Below are 24,153 nucleotides of genomic sequence, written 5' to 3' on the forward strand. Positions count from 1 at the left end.
TGATAGTGTTTTATTATCTCCTGTTGTCTTAGATATTCCTTTACGTCTTCTAGCTCAGTTTTAGCTAAAACTAAGTTCATAGACGAGTTTCTAAAGTTCCTCTGAAGGATTGGAATAACAGAATACATCCCTAGTGGTGGTGTGATTTTAAGGGCGGTCTTTATTTTGGGGTTAACGTATTCTTTAATTGCATTGACAACGTCTTGTTCTAAAGTCGACTCGGAGATTTGGATGTGGGTTCGTGTGTGCGTGTCAAAAGGTTTTGTAACTGTTGTCCGTCGTTTAATGTCACCTACGATTGTCAAGCAAATTTGTCTGTGGAATTTATTTAAGGGTTCGTCTGTGATGGGGATCTCTAAAATAGGGTCTTCATTGGATGTGTGTATGGTGGCTGTTGAAGATCCAGGGGGTTCAGGTCTCGTGGATAGATCGATTCCACATTCTCTAAGGAGGGATTCTATTTCCTCGTTATTAATCTGAACTCGGGATAGGGCGTCTGCGTTGGTGTTACATTTTCCTTTTTTGTAAATGATAGTGTAGTCGTATTCGCTCAGTTTAAGTCGCCATCGTGTCAGTCTAGAGTTCGGTTCTTTCAGGTTCATTATCCATTGGAGGGGTTTGTGGTCAGTCAAAATTTTAAATTTTCGTCCAAACAAATAGGGTCTGAAATACTTAGTCGCCCATACTATGGCTAAAAGTTCTTTCTCGATAGTGCTGTAGTTCATTTCACTATCGTTTAAGGTTCTAGAAGCATAGCAGATGGGTTTGTCTGAACCTATAGTACCTTGTGAAAGTACGGCTCCTATCGCTACGTTAGAAGCGTCTGTCGTTAAGATAAAGTCCTTTGTAAAGTCGGGATATTGGAGAATGGGGTCGTTAGTCAGTAAAGTCTTACATCTCTCAAAACAGTTAATGTATTCTGAGTCTAAAGTTATTTTATTTGATTTTTTTAAGCATTTAGTCATTGGTTTTGTCAGTCGTGCAAAGTCCGGTATAAATTTCCTATAATAGCCTAAAAGTCCTAAAAATTGTTTTATTTCTTTACTTGTCTTAGGTATTGGGTAATTTTGAATGGACTTAATTTTATCAGGGTTCGGTTTGATGCCTTCTCTAGTAATTACATGTCCAAGATAGGCTGTTTCTAATTTTAGAAATTCAGATTTATCCATCTGAATCTTAAAATTAGATTCTCGAAGTCTACTGAAAACCTTCTCGAGATTCAACATGTGTTCTTGTAGAGAAGTACTGAAAACTATGATGTCATCTAAATAAACCAAACATATTTCATTTTGAAGTCCTCTGAGTACATTGTCCATGACTCGTTGGAACGTCGATGGAGAATTTTTAAGTCCCATGGGCATGCGTAAGAACTCAAAGTGCCCATGTTCGACATTGAACGCGGTCTTAGGGATGTCGTCGGGGTTCATTTCGACCTGATAAAAACCTGAGGCTAAGTCCAAAGTTGTAAAATATTGACACCTACCAAGTTTGTCTAAGACGTCTGAAATATTAGGGATGGGGTATTTATCGTCAATAGTCTTGTCGTTAAGTTTTCGAAAGTCGACTACCAGTCTCCACTTTTGTTTGCCGGAAGCGTCCGCTTTCTTGGGTACTACCCAAATAGGCGAGCTCCAAGCAGAGTCCGAAGGTCGTATTATGCCTTGTTGTAACATTTTTTCTATCTGGTCTCTAACTTCTTGTCGGTGTACGAAAGGGTAGCGATAACTTTTGGTATATACTGGGATTTCGTCATGGGTCCTAATATTGTGTTTGATTTTGTTGGTAAATGTCAGGGGTTCTCCTTCTATATAAAATACGTCGGCATACTGTGCACACAAGGTCTTTAAGTTAGCTTGTTCTTCGGGGTTTAGGTGGTCAGTTCGAAGTCGGGCTAGTACGTCATTAACGCGACTTGGGTCTTGTTCCTTAAGGGTACACTCTGCGTTACAGAGTTCAATAGTCATTGGTCGGTCAAAGGTAAGTAATACGTCATTGTTTGTCGGGTTTCGGATCTCCACTATACCAGTATCGTCTGTCACTGTCGTAATGCATTCGTGTATAACACAATTGCATAAAAACTGTTCAGGGATGTATACGTCGCCATTAGGGTGATGAATAGGGATGGTCACTAGGCGAGAGGAGTTGGCCGGAATAATTTCTTCTGACTTAGGTTTTCTACACTGATAACGTAATAACGGTATACTTGCAAATTCAGTTAACAAAAGGTTATGTTTTAAATCTATTTTACAATTTTCTAACAAATCTAAGCCAATTAATCCGTCGAAATAGTTATGAAATTTATATATGAATAATTTAATATTTTTCTGGCTATTGAATTCCGGAAAACTAGGTATAGTAATTGAATGTTCATGCGTACTTGTCACACGCGAATTAGTGACTTCAAAAGGATCAAAGTTTCTTTGTATGTGTGAGAAAAAAGTATTTACGGCTTCAGGGCTTATAAAGGACTGGTTTGCACCGGTATCTACAAGGAATTTAAGAGGTGGATTGTGGAACTGAATATATGGTAATTCTTTTTTTGATTGCAAATTAAGTTCTATTCTGGTGTGGTTTCGCAGTGGTCCTTGGGAAAATCCTTCTCGGGTTTTCTGTTAGAGGGTTGCGGCGGTTCTTTAGAGTGCATGGGACGTGAGCCCTGACTCTCACAGTACTGAGGGTAATTTTCGTAGTGGTAGTCTGGTACAGTGTGGTAGTCATAATAATTATTATAGTCAGGTTCTGTATAGTCGGTCTGATAGTTATAATAATAGTCATAATAATCATAATTATAGTCATCGTAGTCATAACTCTCATTAAAGTTCATTTCTCTTGTCTTAAAGTAGTTAGATGGAGGGGGATTGCCAAATCTTTGCCAATCGTGACCAGAGATTCGCGGGGGTAACGGCTTAGGTGTAAAATGACTAACTCCGCTCATAGGTTTTGGTCCTGTAGCCTGAGGGGCGTTCCTGGGAGGAAGTCTAAATCCACTATTATTATAGTTTGGAGGGGGAGCTCTGAACATTTGCTGCGTACGAGTGGGCTGCATAAACATACGCTGCGGGGGTTGGTTAGATTGAGGAGGGGGACGCCAATGCTGGGGTGCATTAACAGGCGTGGGGGCAGGCCTCTGCCAGCTTGGTCCGGGAGAATTTAAATTAGGCACAGAATAATTGTTAAAATACGGTACTTTTGGTGTTGGTTGTGGTGTGATAGGTGGACGCCGGTCCGAGGAAGAGCTATTGCGATTCTGAAGATACATCACGTTAAGTTCCTCTTGGACAAATTCCAGAGCCTTCTCTATAGTTTCGGGTCTCATACACCGTATACGTGACCCGAGAGGTTCTTTCAAACCTCTGACATACGCCTGCTTGGTTAATTTACGATAAAGGTTTCGCTTGGCCTCAATGGTTGTAGCCACAGACTCATGCAAAGAAACGTATGTCATAATTGTACTAAAAAGGGTCTGGCATCTGTCATAAAACTCTTGAGGGGTGTCGTTACCTTGAGTCGCTAGAGATAGATCATTGTAGAGGGCAGTTTCATCCCTCTGGTCGGCAAAGTTATTAATTAAGGCCTCTCTAATACCTAGCCAACTATCGGGAATGCCGTTGGAATTAATTGTACGAGCTGCGGCGCCCGTAATTTTATTTAAGATGCCATTTATTAAACATAAATTCGTCAACTCGTAGCCTGGATCATTTTTAATATATTGTAGTACTAATTGGTCACAAAATCTTATAAATCGTGTGAGAATATTAGGATTGCCGTCAAAATCTGGGACTGAGCGTAAAGCCTTAAAAATCGTATCTGGGTCCATATTTAAATTAATTATCGTACTATCTAAATATAAGCTAGAACAATTTAAATCTACGCTACAGTTTAATGAATCTGAATTATTAGAATCCGAATCTAATGTATCCAAATTTCTATTATAATCTAAAGCACTATTTCTATGAATCTGTCTTGAAGAGACAGATTCTTCCCCGAGTTTTCTTAGATGGAAAATGGTGGGAAGGGATAGACAACACGAAAAGAAAATGCAATTCAAAGCACTTACATGTGTCTTCTCTGGTCTTTTTCGGCGCTGATTTCTGAGTGCGGCCTCGGCTGAACGTACGATGTTCGGGATACCTCGACGAAACACTTGATAGTGTACGCAGCTGGTCCTCTTCTGTCCGATTTCTTGGTCTTCTAGAGCCTAACCACTGCTTCGAAGTATCCTACCGACTGCGCCAATTACGTTAACGACAGCCGGAGGACTCAAAAAAAACCAAAGTTACTTTAAACTAATTTATTAAACTAATTAAATTACAATTTAAGATTATAGTGGTCGATGTGAGATCCAGCTATATAATGACAAATAATTCTAATTATAATTCAAATGAAAATTATTAAATGCTGATGTCGCGTCAGCTACATCTAAATTGAGGGCGCGCGTGGAGTTAACACGCGCTGCAGCGTCGGCGGTCTTCATCTAGGTCGCGCATGTAACACACTTTAAATTAGGTGATATATGTACATATTGAATTAGTGCTTTAAGCGGTTCGAGTTTAATTTCGTAAATCGGACGAAACCGGCGTAAAACAAGTATTATATATGAACATATTTCGATTATCTTTAAGCATACAAGGTCGCAACGCAACTATTATTTTGTTTTATTTATTTATATTGAATAAAACGAGACCTTACTTTAATTCAATTTACTTATTTAATAGCAGATGATGTAAACATTTTTTTTTTTTTACTAGCCGACCCGACAAACTATGTACCGCCTCAAAATCTATTTATCAAATATATTTCATATAAAATATAGCCTATGTTACTCGTGGATAACGTAGCTTTCGAATGGTGAAAGAATTTTTAAAATCGGTCCAGTAGTTTTTGAGCCTATTCATTACAACCAAACAAACAAACAAATCAAGTTTTCCTCTTTATAATATTAGTGTAGATTAGTAGAACATTATAATCAATATAAAAAGTTATGCCTATATTATTTTTTAACTATTGTGTACAAATTTTGCTGTATCAAATAAGAGTATCAAATAATAAGATTTTTTTTAGGTAAATATTTAATTTATGAGTTGTCAGATCATGCCTCAGCTTTGCATGTAGTCCACCTGATCGTAAGGGGATTAGATTCCTACCTCATATTGGCCACAGATGCACTGCTACTCCTGAGGGCTAAGCTAGCATGCTATAAGCAACAACAGTCTCCCTGAACACAATATTAGATCACGTAAATTGCCCAATGATTAAGCACTGGAATGCATGCCACATGCGTTTCAGAGGCTCCACATTTAATTTTAAGTAGTTAAGTTCATTTTATTACTATCATCATCATCATCAACCCATCACTGTCCCACTGCTGGGCACGGGTCTCCTCTGAGAACGAGAAGGATTAGGCCATAGTCCACCGCGCTGGACAAGTGCGTATTGGTAGACTCCACATACCTTTGAAAACTTGTTTTTTATATTTCTCAGCTATGCAGGTTTCATCACGATGTTTTCCTTCACCGTTTAAGCAAGTGATAATTAATTTCTAATACGCACATAAATTTGAAAATCAGAGGTGCGTGGGATTTAAACCTCGGACCCCTCGATCGAGAGGCCGCGTTTCTTAACCACTAGGCTATCACTGCTGCTGATTTTATTACTAACATAGAAGTATTAATAACAATATATGGATCTTGTCCGAAATAGAGAATTATTATTATTATTATAATGCCTTGAAATGGTGGTTTGAGGTGGTAGAACCACAGATAGAACCACCTTAAGTGTTTAATTTTATATGTTGGTGTGCTATATTACTTATATTTGTTACAGGGCACAATGATTAGAAGCAAGAGAAAACGTGGGAACACATTGGATGATAAGGAAATCAGTAAAGCTATCTTGGAAGTTGGCAATGGTAAAATTTAATTCCTATTTTACATACACGCACACAACTTTAGTTTACTAATCTGTCAGGTATGCAGGTTGCCTCACAATGTTTTTCTTCATCATTTTTGGCTGGAGGTAGTTAATTTTCTAATTGTTTAAGCGAAATAGATACAACCTTTCCCAAAAAAAGATCTATTAAGCAAAGAAGGTTTCTAAAAATAAACTTATTTTTCAGATAAAACGCAAAGTCCAACGGAATTCATTTGCAATTACTGCAGTCGGTCCTTTACCAGAAAATATAATATCGTGAACCACATACAGAATTTTCATATGAACACATCATGCTACTGTGAGATCTGTGAGCAGAAGTTCGGGAGCCCTGCGGGTTTACAACTGCATTTAAATAAGGGCCATAATCGGTATAAGCAGCCTAATCCAGAATGTGATGTTTGTGGCAAGATCTTCACCCGAAAAGCAAACATAATACCCCATTTAGCAACCATGCATGATATAGGTGTTGTCCCGAGCTTAGCTTGCAATGTTTGCAGTAAAACTTTTACAACAGAAAGAAATCTTAAACGTCATGTACTGAAACTCCATAATCCATACTTCGAAAATCCGATTTGTGATGAATGCAATATGGTCTTTCGCGTGAAACAAGCTCTTATAAGTCATATAGAGTCAACACATAATATTTCTGTGAAGGATATTAATAGATGTTACCTATGTGAAAGGGTTTATTGTCTAGAAAAGAATTTAAAACGACATGTCGAGATCTATCATGGTGAAAAATATGAGATCGAAAATAAATATAAGTGTCACTATTGCCCTAAAGAATATACAACTAATCATAGTTTGAAGCGGCATTTCAGAGCTGTACATGTTGAGAATCAAAATGAAACACAAGATATTGTAGATAAGAAAAAATCTTGTCAATGTGATTGTGGTAAAACGTTCGATGAAGAGCCTTTACTTCGTCAACATATAAAAAATGAACACCCATTTGACGTTTTTTATACTTATTGCAAGAATTTCTTGCTTCGAACGAATAATGTTGATAAAAATGTTAATGAGAAAGATTTGGAACAAAAAAATGATAAAGTAAATAAATGTGAAAGTTTTTCAGAAACTTTCGATTCGATGGATGATTTACGAAACCATATACAATTGAAACATTGTACCAAACTTTCGTTAGATACTTGTAATGTCTGCTTCACAAAATTTGTGAGTAAAGACGCGCTGGATCGTCACAGGAAAGGCTGTATTCCTCCCGACAACGTCAATCGTTGTAAACATTGTGAGAAGCTTTTTACAGAGGTAGAAAGCCTTAAGTTTCATATAAAAATCTTTCATCCTACAGTGCCTAGAACAAGTGACTTAAGTCTTGAAGAATTAGATGAAGTACCTAATGATTTGAAATGTGAATATTGCGATAAATTGTTCAAAGTGAAACAGAATGTTAAAAAACATATCGAGTATGTTCATCTTGGTATGCTAAGATATAAGTGTTTGGACTGCGAGTCTATATTCACAGAACGACGGAACCTACGAAAACATATCAGATTGAAGCATGTTAATTCAAAGAATTTTCCAAAATGCAATTTCTGTAAAAAACGTTTCGAATCTGCTAAAGCATTTCAGGAGCATTTAGAAAACGCACATTCATATGTCACTAAAACATTCCCCTGTGAGCTATGTTCCCAATCATTCGAAAGCAACGATGCCTTAGAAATACACATGAAAATTGAACACACTGAACAGGATGAGCTTTTCAAATGCGAGAATTGCTCCCTAATTGTACAAGGTTTCGAATTATTTGAGAAACATAAGGAAAAATGCCACGATTTAATCCAAAAGACGACACCTAAATGTGTGATATGTATAAAGAATTTTAGTTGCCTAAAGACCTTAATACGTCATATTAAACAATTTCATGAAGACTTTGATGCGAAGGAACTAGCAGAGTTTGGTTTTAGTAAGCGATCATTTGTTGTAGATTGTAAGAATTGCTTACAACGATTCACTGAAGACGATCTTTATGATATATATTTAGAAAATAAGGATGCAAGTCATGCTATTATTTTCAAATGTGATGACTGTGGATCATCTTATAATGTTCTAGAGTATGGTGTACAAAGATACAAGATTAATATGAATACTAAGCGGAAAAAGGCATCTAATGATGATAAGATTGAAAAGTTTTGTGCAGAAAATGAAATGGAAATTCAATGTATTGATGATAATTCGGAAAACTCATCTGATATTGAAATAGTTGAGGGCAATCTATAGTAAGAGTGGACTTAAAAATACTGTAATAATTATTGTATAATATGGAAGTATCATATGAGTATGCTATCCACCTGAAAATGAGTAGCTATTGCCAATATCGCCCATAGATGTCTGTAATCAACCCCAGATAAGGTTAGTCCTACCTGAGAATGGCTATAATATGTTGCTATCCCTAAGGACTAACTTGGAGCTTCGGATAAGTATTTCAAACTGGAGCACAGCGGCGCTTATCACTGCTGTTATCAGGCAAAAATAGATGTGGCAGTGGTGCCCCTGGAGTCAAACCACAGGATTCTACAAAACTTCAAATGTACACATAGCACGACCTTGTAAATAAATTCGCATTGCGCTCTCCCGAGATTCTACTCGTGTAAGGGAGATGTCTTGAATACATAATCGCATAGCAGCAATTTGGGGCGCAGTCTGCGTTGCGATTTCGCACCGCACTGATTCGCATTTTTGTTTTTAGACCTTTACCTATAGTATAGTATATAATAAATTCACACTTAAAGCAGTTTCAGATGTCGGTAGGCAATTTAATATATTTGATACTCTTTTATTTTATATTTGACTAGAACTTATGTATTCTTTCATAAAAAAATGTGATCTGATCCATTTCCCAATAACGGGATAATCTAAGTTGTATTTAATATGTACTAAAAGACTGTATTTTAGTATTTTTTATTTAGTAAATAATTCCATAAATATATCATAAGTATTATTTGAATAAATACGAATTAAAACTTAATAATATATTTGATTAATTAACTAAAAAATATTTACAATTATAATTTATTATTTTTAATTTTCCGTAAGTGTAATTATAATTATGTAATTAAAATTATAAATATTTTTTAGTTAATTAAAACCTATGTTTATACCTGTATAGCATTTTCTATGCACATATTACATAAAATATACAAAAATACACTATTAAAATGTGGTTTCTTTTCATAGTAGTAAAGAATCATGCAACCCATCTGGGATTAAGTGTCTACTGCCGCCCATGGACATATATAATCAATCCCAGATAGGATTGAGACTAGCCACAGCATTGCTACCCCTGACGAATAAGTTATGGTATGTATATAAGCGTAAAACTGCTAGTCCGCTCTGAATATAGAAATGAATCGCGTCGCCATAGCAATTTGTATGACTACACCTGCTTGCAACATCTTCAGAGCGGACTAGCAACTTGGCGCGAACTAACTTATAAGGCAAAAAGTTGTATAAATTGAAGGTGCTAGAATCTTTGATGCATTTGTATCACCATAGATCCTATCAACTTAAATTTTTTAGTCTTGGTTTTATTTTAGAAATTTTAATTTCATTTCTTTAAAAATGAAGTTTCTCAAAGGTGTGCAGTTTACTAATCCGTATTAGGACAGCATGGTGGACTGTGTACTACATTAGACATATTCTGAGACAGCCCAGCAGTGGGACAGTAATGGGTAGTTGAGGACTGTATTATATTGGTATTTTTCGGTTCAATCTACACTGCTTGTTCATTTACAACGTAATTTTGATGACCCACGTGGCGGATTGGTCACCATACTGGTATGTCGCACAGAGGGTACTGGGTTCGATCCCCAGTCGGACATTTCTGAATGATGTTTCTGAATGTACATTTCTGGGTCTGGGTGTTTGTGTATTTCTATGTGTGTCCATGGCACCCACGAAACATGTAATCCTAGTGTGGGGCTATGAGTGTAGAAAGCATTTATTTTCGAATGAAATCAAATCGACCAAATTTCTAGGAAGCAGTAAAACAATTGTTTACAGTTCTAAAATTTATTACTCCTACGACGAAATCCAGACTTATTATTCAAAGGTAGTTTCAACTGAACAACTTTCTTGCCACTACTCGTGATAACGGAGGCTCCGGTAGTCCTTACCTTCATTGACGCATTATTAGCCGTTAGTTTCATTGCTTGACAGAACCCATCTAGTTCAAATTTGAGTCCGTTAATGAGCAAAATCAACACCATAGCGTAGCATAACGACTTGTCTCTGTACGGGCCAGGTCTTAAAAGTTTTCCGTTAGATTGAGATGTGAAGTTCTTTAGGATGATTTCGTTAAGTGTCGTTGAAAATGTGCAAGCTGTGAATGTCTTCTTACTGATGTCTCTAGCAACTGTGTTGTATAGTTTAAGTAACGAATTTGCGTACACAGCTAAGACTGTATGTTTTGACGATAAGGACTTTTTCGTTACCATTGATTGCAGCCACGGAATCATGTCGGAAGTATAGTCTTTCCCATCCAATTGTGAGTGTATCCTTTCAAACTCATCGTCGGTTAGTATTTTGCTGATATCGTAAACATCTTCAACACGCTCAGCTGTACGGTCAATCGGAGGTATGTAGAAGTCATCAGCATCGTTGCTCAAGTACGGAGCGAGGTCGACTTGTTCCTCTTTAACCTGTTCCGTTACCTTCATCATCTGTTCCGTTACGGTCTCTACATTAACTTTCAATTTCTCCCGTTGCTCCATCTGCTGTTTTTGCTTCTTAGAACCGAATTTTCGGCTTAGTTCCAGATTGTTTGTCTCCTGTACGTAATCTACTTCATCGGTACCACATTCTAACTCCGGTTTCATTTCTATATTGCAACTTTCGATAATTCGGACTTTACCAGTTATTTTATTACGCGCTACGATGTAAGTAGCTACGTTTTTTTCTTCGATTTCTGTACCGGTGTATAACATTCCATCGATGTCTGTTACTACGACTTTTGAACCAGTATTTGTGTCTTGGAGGACAGTACACGGTACCTGCTTTATTGCGTCCGTTACGTATCCATTTTGAAAGTTCATTATCATGGGACTATCGTCTGCTTTTTTAATAACATCGTCGATTATAAGCTGCGGCATTTTATATAGGTTACTTTTACGACACTAACACAATTTCTATTGATATGAAACTGTTACTCGAGTAGACAATAAATGTCGGCTATTTATTGAAGTGACATTAAACTTTTTAGGAGTTTACCTTCGAAATATTAACAGGAAAGAAACATTAAAAACTTAACCTATTCGCTCACGATTTTATGATATTGTTTTCTGTCAAGTGTCAATTGTCATTGTCATTTTTATATGTTCCACAGAATACCTATAGATATACTACATAGTCCGACCACAGATTACATTTGCTTACTGAAAAGTCTACTAAAACAAAATAAACTTTTCTGGTTTTCTGTGCATTTGTCAAGGGGCGCCACTGGCCGTTGTAATGTTGCCAAGTTATGAAAAATACGGTGGAAAATTTATACTGAATTGAAAAATTGTAACGAATATTTATCAACATTTAATACATTATTTTAAAAATAATGTAAAAAAATATTCTGTTTAAATAAAATAATATAGAACCTTGTTTTTAAGATCGTCGTTTTGTTAAATTTACTCGGGGAAATGGACAAATTATTGAAATTCATATAGCCTACAAATTATTGCTTTTGAAACTTTTCGCGACGCATACAAAAGTTTGTTTTCTGAAATTCAATTCAGTAAAATAAATATGTGGGGAATAGCCGATTTTGACATTAAAGAATCAGTTAGTCAGTATTTCAGTAATAATAAAATTAGTTATCATAGTCAGTCGGTCAAGTATATGGCATCGCATAATTTAATAAAATTAGTTATCATAGTCAGTAAGTCTAGTATATGGCTAAATAACCATAGCGAGGGCTAGGACAGCTTATTGAAACAGACAGCGATCCGTGCACTGAGACGCATTCAAATCAAAAGCGTCATGATCCATTTTTGCGCCCAGATGAGTAGGTGTAAAACTGGGCTAACCCTTTGCGGAGGGAGGAGGGGAAAATGCATCCAAGCACTCCCAGGCCGCGACAATGGTACCTGGGTTGTGTGGGGCTCCTGAAGGGAGACCAACCCACTAAAAACCGTACAGCCGACATCGGATAGTGACCTCTCATTCTGGAAACGAGAGGCGCTAGCGGTGCTCCATAGGGAGCAACCGCTGGGTTGTTGACATTGAAGGTGTAAACGGATCATGACTAAGACAAGCGTCGTTCGGGGGACGACTATTAACGGAAAGTTGTTCGCCCCTATGGGCGGCCAGAAGGTTCTCCAGATCCGAGGAGGGTTAGGAGCGTCGGTTAAGATATTTCTTGGCCGGCGGCAGTTGTAGCGTGGTCAAATCAAATTTTACAAACGTTTTTATAGGAAGAGCAGGTAAAGGAAATAGGTAGGTAGGGGCGACAAGGAAAGTCATCCGGTGCAGATGCCGCCAGCATCAGGTATTACGTCGTCCGCTTTCAACGCCTACCAGCCCTCGTCAGATATTTTTTCTGTTATGTTGTGATAAAACTTAATCAGTTTAAAAGAAAACAAGAACTTTCGGACAAAATTTAATTTAAATTACGTAACTCTAGGTTAATCTGTCTATAACATGAAAAAACATTTTTTGAACATAAAATACTGCAGGGCCTTAAAAAAATATATAATTGCATTCATTTTATATTTTTGCATGCATATCTGAGTACACATCATTTCACACGTATCCATGTCGGTTAGTATGTCTTTGTAGAGCGATTTTCGAATATGTGTAAAATTTACAGATACCACAAGAAAAAACAACTTCCTTTGTATGTCTACCGATATGATCGCGGAGAATATACATTCTGTTTGTTGTGTACTCGCAATAATTACAATTGAACCTTTTCTCTTGCACGTGAATTAATTTATGTTTTCTTAAATATTGCGGATGACTGAATTTCTTATTACACATATCGCACACCAGCATAGATTTATTGTCATTAAAATTTGCAATATCAGGTGACGGTTTTACTTTCAAGTGACGTAATTTATGTTGTCTAAGATAACGTTTTTGTTTGAATTGTTTTTCGCATAAATCACAGCGAAAGATGGTTTCGTTTTTATTCAAACTAAGTGTAACATCATCAGGAAAATATTTGTTTACATCTTTATTATGAGCCCTTATGTCAGGATCCAAAGAATATTCTTGATATATAGGAATAGGCGCTGTTTCTTCAAATTTAGGCGATGTCCCCCAAATATTAGAGCTGAAAGAATCATCAAATGTTTCACAACATGTTTCGCTTGTATCCATAAGGAAATGTCTGGCTAACATTTTTTCAGACGTTTCAAACTCAGTTTCGTAGTCGTTATGATATTCCTGCAACTTTTGATTATTTTGTATGTTTCGTAGTGTATGACTTTTTAATTCATTTTCACTTGGCTGATAGGAGTCTAAAATGAAATGTTTTTATATAAATTGAAATGTTCTACAACGTTCTAGTCAACCTTCTAGTCCGCTCTGAAGTTGTTGCGCGCAGTTTAGTTAGCATATACTCCGTAAGCAGTGATAACCTAGTGGTTAAGAAACTCGGCCTCACGATCGAGGGGTCCGAGGTTCAAATCCCAGGCGCACCTCTGACTTTTCAAAGTTATGTGTGTATTAGAAATTAATTATCACTTGTTAAACGGTGAAGGAAAACATCGTGAGGAAACCTGCATATCTGAGAGATTTATAAAAAAAAATCTCAAAAGTATGTGAAGTCTACCAATACGCACTTGTCCAGCGCGGTGGAGTATGACCTAATGCTTCTCATTCTGAACGGAGACTCATGCCCAGCAGTGGGACAGTAATGGGTTTTTGATGATGATGATGATGATGATGATTAAGAATAATATTCAATTTTTTTTTTCGATTTTTTTTTAAACGCTTTCTACACTCACAGCCCCACACTAGGATTCCCTGTGTCGTGGGTGCCACGAACACACACATAGACAAATACACAAACACCCAGACCCACAAACAAATCTAAATTCATCATTTAGATATCTGTCTGGCCGGGGATCGAACCCGGGACCCTTTGCGCGTCAGGCCGGCATGGTGACCACTCCGCCACGCGGGTCGTCGTAACTCATAATTGAACCTCAAAAAGCAGAATGTTTAAACTTACTAATCACATATTTGTAAAACGTATCGTCATTATATTTCTTTAGATTGATGTTCAGTGTATTTGCGAATTCGCTTCCATAAAATACCAAAAGTTCGGTAAACTTAGGTATTGTTTTTATAGTTCTGAAAATAATGAAATACAATATAATTGATTTTTTTGCAAGTGCAGGCACCATTTTATACTTATTACTATTTTTTAATAGAAATAGCAAACTAATATGCAGCCCATCTTGTAGTAAATGCCTCTGTCGCTCATGGACATCTATAGTCTACCCCTGATAAGATTAGATTCCTAAAGTGATTCAGAGATGTTTTGCCACCTCTGAAGACTAAGTTGGAACGCCTCGGTTAAGAATATCTCTTTTATTACTGTAAAACTAGAACAAAGCAGCGCTTAACACTGCTGTTATTAGGCAAACATAGGTGTGGCGGTTGTGCCGCCAGAGTCGATCCACAGAGAGACTTAATAACTTCAAAACATATTTACTATTAATTAAAGAAGTAGACACTAAGATAAATTTTGACCCTAAGTCCGTTAAATTCATTCATCTAAGGCTTACATACTTACGAGTGTAGGAAATAAAATAAAGAAACGTATTAATATGCTAAATATTGAAAAATACAACCATTAAAATTTTCCACTTCTTAGGTAATTTTGACAACCTGGCAACATTAGTATCGTCAGTGTCGCCTCTGACACACGCATAGAAAAGTTGGACTATAACAGTGAGGACAGAGGGGCCAGTTGTAAATCTGTTTCAACCTTAAATAAGTATTACATGTGTAGTAGGGTTCCGCACCGGTTTTTATTTATTTTTTGTATATATAATATAGAAGTAGTAGACGACCATGCAGTCCACCTAATGTTAAATAGCTATTGCCCATGGACATCTGCAATCAATCCCAGGCAAGATCGGATTCTCAACTGATGTCGGCCACAGATGCGCCGCTACTCCTGAGGACTAAGCTGGAATGCTTCTGAAAAAATGTATCTCTTTTCATCCTTCAAACCAGAACACAGCAGCGCTTAACACTGCTGTTAATAGGCCGTAATAAGTGTGACGGTGGTGCCGCTGGATCCACAGAGGGTTTGACCACCTTTGTGCAATACCTGTAGTAGATCTGTCCTTGGTACTGATAGGCGATGAGGTTCTGCTCGGACCAGTGTCGCGAGCAGTTCACATAGCGCATCCAGTTTGAACGATTGGCGTCCATCGCATCTATTACGTGTGACGGACGCTTGTTTTTATCATAAATCTATGTAAATAAATATATTACGGTTAGAAATAAATATACAGTGGGGATTAGGTTAATTATAAATTGAGTTGATATAATATTTAAGAATATACTTTCTTTAAGGGCACTTTAATACTGAGCGAAAAGCTAGTTATTTTTTTACTCGACAGCGGAGGGTAATGTATTTGGAGAGTATGTAACGACTTGACTGATTTTAAAATGAGTTATCGTTGAATCCGTCTAAATTGTGAGTAACATATTTTTTAGCTGTTGGTTTTTTTTTTATAAGAATTATCTAGTGTTTTATACCTGCCAGCAGTAAGCGGAGTTGATGCCATTAGTCTGCAGTCCTTGATATGGACCAAAGCGAACGCCACGGGGTAAGCTTATAGTACTGAATACACCTATACCGGCCCCTGTAAGGTTATATCTATTTTTAAGTATAATATTGAAGTAGCGAGCATGCAGTTCAAGCAGTTCATGCAGTCTGAGCTCGAACGACTCTATCAAGTGGCGGACTAAGTTAATTGAAGGGCCGGGGCGGAAATAAAATAAAAATAAAAATGATTTATTGCATCAAAAGTAATACATTGGAAATGTTTAAAGTTTTTTGATTGTACAAAATAAATTTAACTCTCATAAAAACATACAGTTTCTCTTATTATTATCTTATGTTGGCACATAAATTACAATACTACAAGTAATAAAATTACAATGTTTTTTTTCTCTGATTTATAAACATCTCACAGATTGTTCGATTAGGACTTTTTTTTACAATCGGGGGCCGGGGGCGGACCGCCCCTTCCACCCCATCCCTTAGTTCGCTAGAGGCTCTATGAGAAGTATTTTTCCCTTACCACACCTATGATAACACATCAGCGCTTAACACTGCTGTTTTTTAGGTAAATATAGGTACAACGGGAGTGCCTTTTGAATAATACTTTTATTTATGAAATAATAGGATAATCCTACCTGGGATAGTAGATCGGGCTAGGTGTACGAAGGTATTAGGGATGGTGAGAGCAGCGCGCGGGACTATTGTGGGGACACTGGGCTTAGCTGGCACCTAGAACGTCATCAATGAAGCAAGTGATGTAACCATAATAATTGGCCAGAGCAAGTCGAAGAAGGGTTCCGTAGCAACAACATTTTCTTTTCAGATTTATAGTGTGTGTTATTATAATCTATGATACCAGCCATTGATGTGAGTGCATTGTGAAGATTTTATTTGTCTATCTATTACGGTTCAATAGATAAATCGGAAAATAGTCGTAAAATAGCAATTTCTTGTATTGTGTTTTTACCCTTTGGGTACGTGACCCTAAAAATGTAAGTACCTGATATATTATTATGCAAATGCTGGGCACTGGTCTACACTACTGGCCCAGTATGAATTGATGAACACATACCTTTTTGAACCGTTTATTATTTCGAATCTGGAGGCACCAACGTCACATCTTCATTATAACTTTTATATATTTATATAATATACACTATAATTTTACATTACTTTAATATAACAGTATTCCTTTACCTTTTCGTCCGGGATGACTAACAAAGGCCCGTGGATGGAGCAATACTTAAAAACATATTCCGTGCAGTTATTGCAGACTAGAAAAAAAAATATGAATGAGAATTTTTGAATAAATTATAAGTGACAAACCGGTGAAGTATTCAGGGTAATAAAACGTAGAATTAAAGTAAAAAGTAAGCGATAAAACCTTAATATTGATCATAAATACTTGACCTGTTTTCAGATAAATATTTTTTTATTTACTTATCAGATCCCCGACCTTATAGGAAGATTTTCTTTAGTATATTGTACTAGTAAATAATTATATATGTAGTAAATAATTGAATATATTACTTACAAACATATTCATCAAAAGCTGGCTCACTAGGATCATAATTTATATTAAGTTTTACTGATTTAATGTTATTATTAGAATACTGAAACATTTCATTAGTTTTTCTTTTCATATAATATATGTTTTTCCCGCTCATACTATTTCGCGCGTGTTCTTTTTTTAAACGACATCCTAAATAATTTTTTAAATAAAATTCTTACAAAATATTTTTTAGTTCTGTTCATTATATCAGATTTTGTTTATTATTCTGAACTGCGAGTTTTTTTTAAATTATGTTTTAGTAACGGAATAATGTCCACAGCATAAGACTTTTCAGATTATAACAATATGAACATAATATAATATACATGTGTATAATATCATAAGCATAGGAGTAGCAGACGAGCATGTTTCTTCATCCATTTTTCAGAATGATGTACTGAACCAAAATTAACTTAACATGTAAGAAGGAAAATAAACAAAGGGTAAATAAAATAAATTCAAAACAAAAATCAAACTTTAATCAAAAAATATAAAACATATGAAATTTAAATTATTTAACTTACGACAAAGAAATAACAACCACAGGTACATAAGTACATAAATAATGCACTTCTTAAAAAAATCAAAACTAAAATTAATACAATGAGAACTTAAGAGCATAGATTAGTAAAGATTACTCACTCAACAAGAAAATGTAACGAGTTTTGACAATTGAAATTGTCACTGTCATCTATTTTCGTGTTTAAAAAAGTATTAAAAATGTACTTTTTAGATCATTTACGAATGAAACGATATTTCTCGCCCTTTTTCTTCGATTTCGTGTTTTTGCATCACTTAACTGTCGGCGTTGTTCCGCGTAAATTACACCATGACAGCATTAAATGGCTGACAGAATTGTCAGCCGTTTAAGCCATTCAATGGCTTCCTTCAATTACAAGGCGGTGAGATATCTATACGTATCTATACTTAAGAGTATCGAAAATATATTCTAACTAGACGTAGTAGAATGCAATAAAATAGCAACCATAGGTTCTAAAATAAGTAACTATATTACTAAAAAAAATCAAAACCAAAATCGTGTTAGCGAAGCAAAAAATACTACGTGCATGAAAAACGTATTTGACCCATCTATATTACTATTCCCCTCCTTTATGGATTATAAAAATAAAATAACATACAAGAACTTATATCAAAATAAAATTAAGTTTAAAGAGAAAGTTTGTAACATGAAATCACCATACAATGTTTATGAGTAAAACGAGCTTTTGCCCGCGGCTTCGCTCGCGTTACGAAGTAATATTATTTACCAAGAAGATTTATATAAACTTTCATATCCTATTTTATCCCCTTGGGGGTAGAATTGATCAAAATCCTTTCTTAGCGGATGCCTACGTCATAACATCTACCTGCAGGCCAAATTTCAGCCCGATCCGTCCAGTGGTTTGGGCTGTGCGTTGATAGATCACTATGGCAGTCACCTTTGAGTTAAATATATTTAGATACAGTACAACACAGTACAAACGAGTGTACCTACTCTTGTCTTTACAGGAGAGTGTGTATTTAAAATTTAAATGTGTTTTTATAGAAACCTTTTGGCTAAAATTCGATTACAAACGTATAGTCCCCGTAAAACTGCTAGTCCGCTCTAAATATTCGTTCCGCTAATATCTGCAATTTGCTATTCGACGCGTTTCGTTTCTGTATTCAGTGCGGACTAACAGTTTGGCGCGGACTATACAGTTCCACAAGTGACGTTAATGTGACTTTATATTCGAATGTATTTTTAAATGTGCTTTTAAAGAAATTCTGTGCCTAAAAGCCTTTTCACAAAAATTACATGTGAATGGCTTTTCACTCGAGTGTACTGGTAAATGTTTTTTTAAATTACCCTTATCATTAAAAGCACGGTTACAGATGGAACATGTAAATGGCTTTTCACCCGAGTGTACTCGTAAATGTGTTTTTAAAGAAACATTTTGATTAAAAGCACGGTTACAGATGGAACATGTAAATGGCTTTTCACCCGAGTGTACTCGTAAATGTGTTTTTAAAGAAACATTTTGATTAAAAGCACGGTTACAGACGGGACATGTAAATGGCTTTTCACCAGAGTGTACTCGTAAATGTGTTTTTAAATAATCGTTTCGATTAAAAGCACGGTTACAGACGGGACATGTAAATGGCTTTTCACCCGAGTGTACTCGTAAATGTATTTTTAAAGAAACATTTTGATTAAAAGCACGGTTACAGACGGAACATGTAAATGGCTTTTCACCCGAGTGTACTCGTAAATGTGTTTTTAAAGAACTATTTTGACTAAAACTACGTTTACAAATTTCACAAGTGTATAGCTTGTCCCCTGTATGACTCATAACATGTAGTTTCAAATTGAATTTATACGTAGTTTTGTAGTTACACATATTACAATCAAATGATGTATTAGACGCGTGCGCTTTTAAATGATTCGTCAATTGTACTTCTGTAGTAGTTTCATAAGGGCATATATCGCAAGTTAATTTATAATTTAGTATAACATTATTAACGGGCTTATTTGACACATTAAGTGATATTTTATTAGTATTATTATTGATCTCGACTGTTTCGTCTGCGTTTACCATTTGTGAACGTGGCGGTTTTTGAATGCATAAGGAATTTAAGTTACTTTCGTTCGTGGATATGTTTTTAGTATTGGCATCGTTATATTTAACTTTTTTTACAGACAAAGTACACATTTTATCTGTCTGCTTTGGAGTTTGTGCAGCAGAGTTTTCTTTTAATATATCACAGTTTTTTGCTTTATCACTTATAATTCTATCTTTATTGTCATCTGCTTTAGCGACTTTAATAGACCTATTTAAGCTTGAACTAGACTTCGGATTTTTTAAAACCATAGCATTTTCTCCTTCTTTCGTTAAAGGTGTAGAATTAGTTTTAATATCTTGATGAGATGCGGATTTTCTTGATTTGGCAGCTCCTAATTAAAAAAGAATTCATAAAAATCATAATTCATAATTTAAATTAAAATAAATAAACAATTTTTTGGGGTATTAAATTAATAAGTTGAAAAATATTAAATTTACCCATTTTTTCTGCATAGCTAGAAGGGGAATTGTATCTTTTTAAATCAATGCGCAGTAAGTTGGCGAACTCGCTGCCGTAGAACACCATCAACTCAGTAAATTTCGGCACGATTCTTATTGTTCTGTAAATTAGGTATATGAAGAATGTCTTAAAAGTAGATGTAAGCACAGTAATTTATACATCTTATATTTTCATCAATCATAATATTAACATGTAAATCATATGAGTGTAGGAGACACGCCAATTTCTAAAACAGCTCAATCGATGTCAATAACTTTTTAGAAGTATGGCTGATCCGGCTTGAAAGATAGGGTTTTTTTATAACCCGCAAGAAGCGCTATTTTCGAACAATTTATGGCTCGCGTACATCTACCCGAGCCTACTAATTGCTCTAAAAAATCTTTAAATGAAAATAATAAGGATGCTTTATAATTTCAGACCATATTGTACCGTACCTATAATAGATCTGTCCTTGGTACTGATAGGCGATGAGGTTCTGCTCGCACCAGTGCCGCGAGCAGTTCACATAGCGCATCCAGTTTGAACGATTGGCGTCCATCGCATCTATTACGTGTGACGGCTTCTTATTTCCATCATAGATCTAATTATAATAACGATTATTTAGTGAACATATTGAAGATGTGTAAAATATACTTAGGCATAGTCCACGTATAACTGCTAGTCCGTTCTGAATATAGAAATGAATCGCGTCGCCATAGCAAATTGTATGGCTACACCTGCTCGCAACAACTTCAGAGTGGACTAGCAGTTTGACGCGGATTATACTAACCAATAAATAGTGCATTTAATAATAAATAAATCCAGTATTTATTGTACTGATTTTGAATAAGCACTCACAGTGGAAATACGAATTACTATAAATAACACGTAAAATATCATTTAAATTCAATAAAACGATTTGTCCATACTCATGACTTCCTTTTATGTCCGTACTCATGACCACGTTTAATGTCCGTGCTCATGACCATATCTTATTGTTAGTACCTACTCAATCAAGTATTTTATGTGTCCACATAACCGTGTTTAAAATCAGTAGTCATGAATCCAAAAGTAATACTCACCTGCCAGCAATATGTAGAATTGATTTCATCTGTCCGAAGCCCACGATACGGTCCGAAGCGCACGCCGCGAGGAAGGGTCAGAGTCGTGAATACACCTATGCCTGCTCCTAATTTTTTTACGTAGAAAATATATTATAATAAGTTATTAATTTAGAAAGGTTTTCTTCTTGCTCCAACAGTTTTCACGTATAGTCCGCGTTAAACTGCTAGTTCGCCCTGAATATATATAGGAATCACGTCGCCATAACAAATTCTATGACTACATCTGCTCGCAACAACTTCAGAGCGGATTAGCAGTTTGGCGCGGACTATACTAGTCTCTAACTTTCTCAAGAAATCGTGATATATTCCACCACAGAACGTCAAAGAGGTACAGTTAATAAGATTTTTTTAAATATTCGTAAGAACTAATAAAAGATATTTAGAGTTGACATTAGGTGAAATAATTTTAAAGTTATTATTTAATCATAGAAAGCAAATGATTTGCTTAAATTAAGGCGTATTTTTTTAATTTGCAATGAACTTAAATCTTAACACTTTATTTGGGAAAACTATTGCAATGAACAGAGTAGTATAAGGAATGGTAAGGAGTTAAGGACGGATCAAACCTGGGATAACGGAGCGGGCTAGGTGAAGGAAGATGTGTGGGACGGTGAGAGCGGCGCGCGGGACAATCGGTGGGAAGTTGTGTTTTGCTGGCACCTAAATTTTTACATAACACACTAAGTAATATTATTGTTTCAACTATTAATCTGTGTAATCTGACCTCAGATAGGACTATAAAACTATTTGGGAACCTTATATAGGTATGCCTTCCAACTAAGGTAAGTTTTAATAGTAAGTGTCGCCCATGGACAACTGTAATCAATTCTAGATAGGAGGATTGGAATATTACATAAGGTCGTGCTCAGATGCGTAGCTACTCATGAGTGCTAAATATTCGTAAAAAAAGCCTCCCTTATTACCTCCCTACAAATTAGATTAGCAATGCTACACATGTTATGAGGTAGAAATAGAATTGAGAGTTTCAAGTTTCTTGGTAAAAATAGAAATGTATTGAGAGTTTCAAGTTTCTTAAATGCTTTCACACAAGTCATAGTAAATCTTTAAGACGCATACAAGAAAAATCGGATGCGTGGTATCAAAATCCAGTTTTTAACGCAAATCCGAAATGCATAACACGTTATTATTACACCTGTTCACAAAGAAAATATTATAAGAATTGAAAAAACACATCATAATATGTACCTATTTAAGATTTTACTTACCTTGTCATCAGGGATGACAAGAAGCGGCCCATGTATAGCGCAGTACTCATACACATAGTCGGCACACTCTGTACAAACTGTTAAGAACAAAATTAATGTTATAGGCATAACTACTAGTCTGCTACTAGTCTGCTCTGAATATAGAAATGAATCGCGTCGCCATAGCATATTGTATGACTACACCTGATCGCAACAACTTTAGAGCGGACTAGCAGTTTGGCGCGGACTATACATGTCATATCCCATTGCGACGAATTTTCGCAACTCGTTATGAGATGGCAACCTAAGTATTCTGAATCGCGCTATCGAAGTTTTCTAAACATCTAGTAATTTTACTTAAATTTAAATTACGTTTAGATTTTTTTTTATCAAATAAGAGTAGCAGACGAGCATGCAGTCCACCTATAAATGGCTACTGTCGCCCGACATCTGCAATCAACCCCAGGTAAGATAAGATTTCCACCTGAGGTCGATCACAGATGCGCCGCTACCCCTGAGGACTGAGCTGGAAAGCCTCGGAAAAGTATGTCTCCCTTACCACACCCGTGAAACCAGAACACAGCAGCGTTTAACACTGCTGTTAATCGGCAAAAATAGGTGGTGGCACCAGAGCCGAACCACAAAGGACCTTTACGGTTTTACGTAAGATTAGGGGAGGGAGGAGAGGGTCAAGCCAAATCTCACGACACCTCACCAGGAGAGAGGGGGCGAGGGTCGATAAATCTCTAAAAATGTCTCACGTAATTAATGGATGCCCAAAGTGAAAATTACTTGAATATGATACTTACAAACATATTCGTCTAAGTCTGGCTCCTCTGGCTCGTAATAGCTAATACGAGGCCGTTTGCGTAAATTCAAACGACTCATATTCTACAAATAAAATAAAAAGCATGTATCTACGTAAGAAGTTTTGCTTTTTGGCGTAGTTAATAGAAAGAGTTTGTGTATCATTGTGAGCGTGTATCAAGAAGTGAAACAAAAATAAATATAGTTCAAAAAACTAAAAAACACGCTTTTATGATAATAATTTTATCGAATTAGTGTATTGTCATCGGTCCTCAATAAATCTACAAAGTTTGACGAAAACTGGCCGTTTAAAGTGGGTCAAAATCGCGCCCAAAGAAGTCGGTTACAAACATACAAACAAACATACAGGTGAAGCTAATAAAAAGCGTGTAAAAAAGATGGTACATATAATCGTATGATATTTATAATGTTAGGTACACTATCAAGCCAAGACACATCGTTTGATATTTCCAGCATAACAATGATAAGAATAGAACAGTTGATCAATATAATATTATTTTTGTTCTCTTTTATTAAATCGAAATTACATTTTCTTTTAATTTAAACATACATAATAATTTACAGTATAGTAAAACTATGCACAAAACAATGAAAAAACGGGCTGAAGATACATTTTTAGAATTGTTGATTTGAAGATTTAAAAAAGGCGGAAAAAGTTGTAGCACCATTTCCCGCGCTTTTCAAAGTTTCATCTTTTTGCGTACTAATCAATAGTAC

The 24,153-nt window shown here is 35.9% G+C and overlaps 4 protein-coding genes across 4 annotated transcripts; 1 reads left to right on the top strand and 3 right to left on the bottom strand.

Moving 5' to 3' along the window:
• The first annotated feature begins 4,492 nt into the window (after nt 1-4,492).
• Nucleotides 4,493-8,971, top strand: LOC140755595 (uncharacterized). Its single transcript, XM_073090880.1, has 3 exons — nt 4,493-4,587; nt 5,824-5,908; nt 6,116-8,971. The coding sequence occupies exons 2-3, from the start codon at nt 5,830-5,832 to the stop codon at nt 8,167-8,169; spliced, it is 2,133 nt and encodes a 710-aa protein (XP_072946981.1). The 5' UTR covers nt 4,493-4,587; nt 5,824-5,829; the 3' UTR covers nt 8,170-8,971.
• Nucleotides 8,972-9,941: 970 nt separating this feature from the next.
• Nucleotides 9,942-11,251, bottom strand: LOC140755602 (uncharacterized). The gene has a single exon (XM_073090891.1). The coding sequence runs from the start codon at nt 11,037-11,039 to the stop codon at nt 9,954-9,956; it is 1,086 nt and encodes a 361-aa protein (XP_072946992.1). The 5' UTR covers nt 11,040-11,251; the 3' UTR covers nt 9,942-9,953.
• A 1,198-nt stretch (nt 11,252-12,449) lies between these two features.
• On the bottom strand, nt 12,450-17,307 carry LOC140755383 (histone-lysine N-methyltransferase PRDM7). The gene is made up of 7 exons (XM_073090577.1): nt 17,220-17,307; nt 16,883-16,959; nt 16,321-16,414; nt 15,658-15,764; nt 15,224-15,369; nt 14,114-14,235; nt 12,450-12,475 (listed from the first exon to the last, which is right to left on the bottom strand). Exons 1-7 carry the CDS (start codon nt 17,305-17,307, stop codon nt 12,450-12,452), a joined length of 660 nt encoding a protein of 219 aa, XP_072946678.1.
• Nucleotides 17,308-18,278: 971 nt separating this feature from the next.
• LOC140755622 (uncharacterized) lies at nt 18,279-23,496 on the bottom strand. Its single transcript, XM_073090924.1, has 7 exons — nt 23,418-23,496; nt 22,630-22,706; nt 21,970-22,063; nt 21,362-21,468; nt 20,735-20,880; nt 20,279-20,400; nt 18,279-20,172 (listed from the first exon to the last, which is right to left on the bottom strand). The coding sequence occupies exons 1-7, from the start codon at nt 23,494-23,496 to the stop codon at nt 18,953-18,955; spliced, it is 1,845 nt and encodes a 614-aa protein (XP_072947025.1). The 3' UTR covers nt 18,279-18,952.
• Nucleotides 23,497-24,153: the final 657 nt, after the last annotated feature.

Source organism: Epargyreus clarus, unplaced genomic scaffold (assembly GCF_041222505.1).
Source record: "Epargyreus clarus isolate Ecla_fem2 unplaced genomic scaffold, WU_Ecla_fem_2.2 ptg000033l, whole genome shotgun sequence".
Classification (NCBI taxonomy): Eukaryota; Metazoa; Arthropoda; class Insecta; order Lepidoptera; family Hesperiidae; genus Epargyreus; species Epargyreus clarus.

Bases quoted from the DNA above. Each gene is read 5' to 3' on its own strand.
- LOC140755595 (XM_073090880.1), top strand. From the start codon at position 5,830: ATGATTAGAAGCAAGAGAAAACGTGGGAACACATTGGATGATAAGGAA. The intron at 5,909-6,115 runs GTAAAATTTAAT...CTTATTTTTCAG, and splicing joins TATCTTGGAAGTTGGCAATG to ATAAAACGCAAAGTCCAACG.
- LOC140755602 (XM_073090891.1), bottom strand. From the start codon at position 11,039: ATGCCGCAGCTTATAATCGACGATGTTATTAAAAAAGCAGACGATAGT.
- LOC140755383 (XM_073090577.1), bottom strand. From the start codon at position 17,307: ATGTTTCAGTATTCTAATAATAACATTAAATCAGTAAAACTTAATATA. The intron at 15,370-15,657 runs GTATAAAACACT...TTATTTACATAG, and splicing joins ACTCCGCTTACTGCTGGCAG to ATTTATGATAAAAACAAGCG. The intron at 12,476-14,113 runs GTAAGTTTAAAC...ACAACATAACAG, and splicing joins GTTTTACAAATATGTGATTA to AAAAAATATCTGACGAGGGC.
- LOC140755622 (XM_073090924.1), bottom strand. From the start codon at position 23,496: ATGAGTCGTTTGAATTTACGCAAACGGCCTCGTATTAGCTATTACGAG. The intron at 21,469-21,969 runs GTTTGATCCGTC...TAAAAAAATTAG, and splicing joins AGCCCGCTCCGTTATCCCAG to GAGCAGGCATAGGTGTATTC. The intron at 20,401-20,734 runs GTACGGTACAAT...CCTAATTTACAG, and splicing joins CAAGGACAGATCTATTATAG to AACAATAAGAATCGTGCCGA.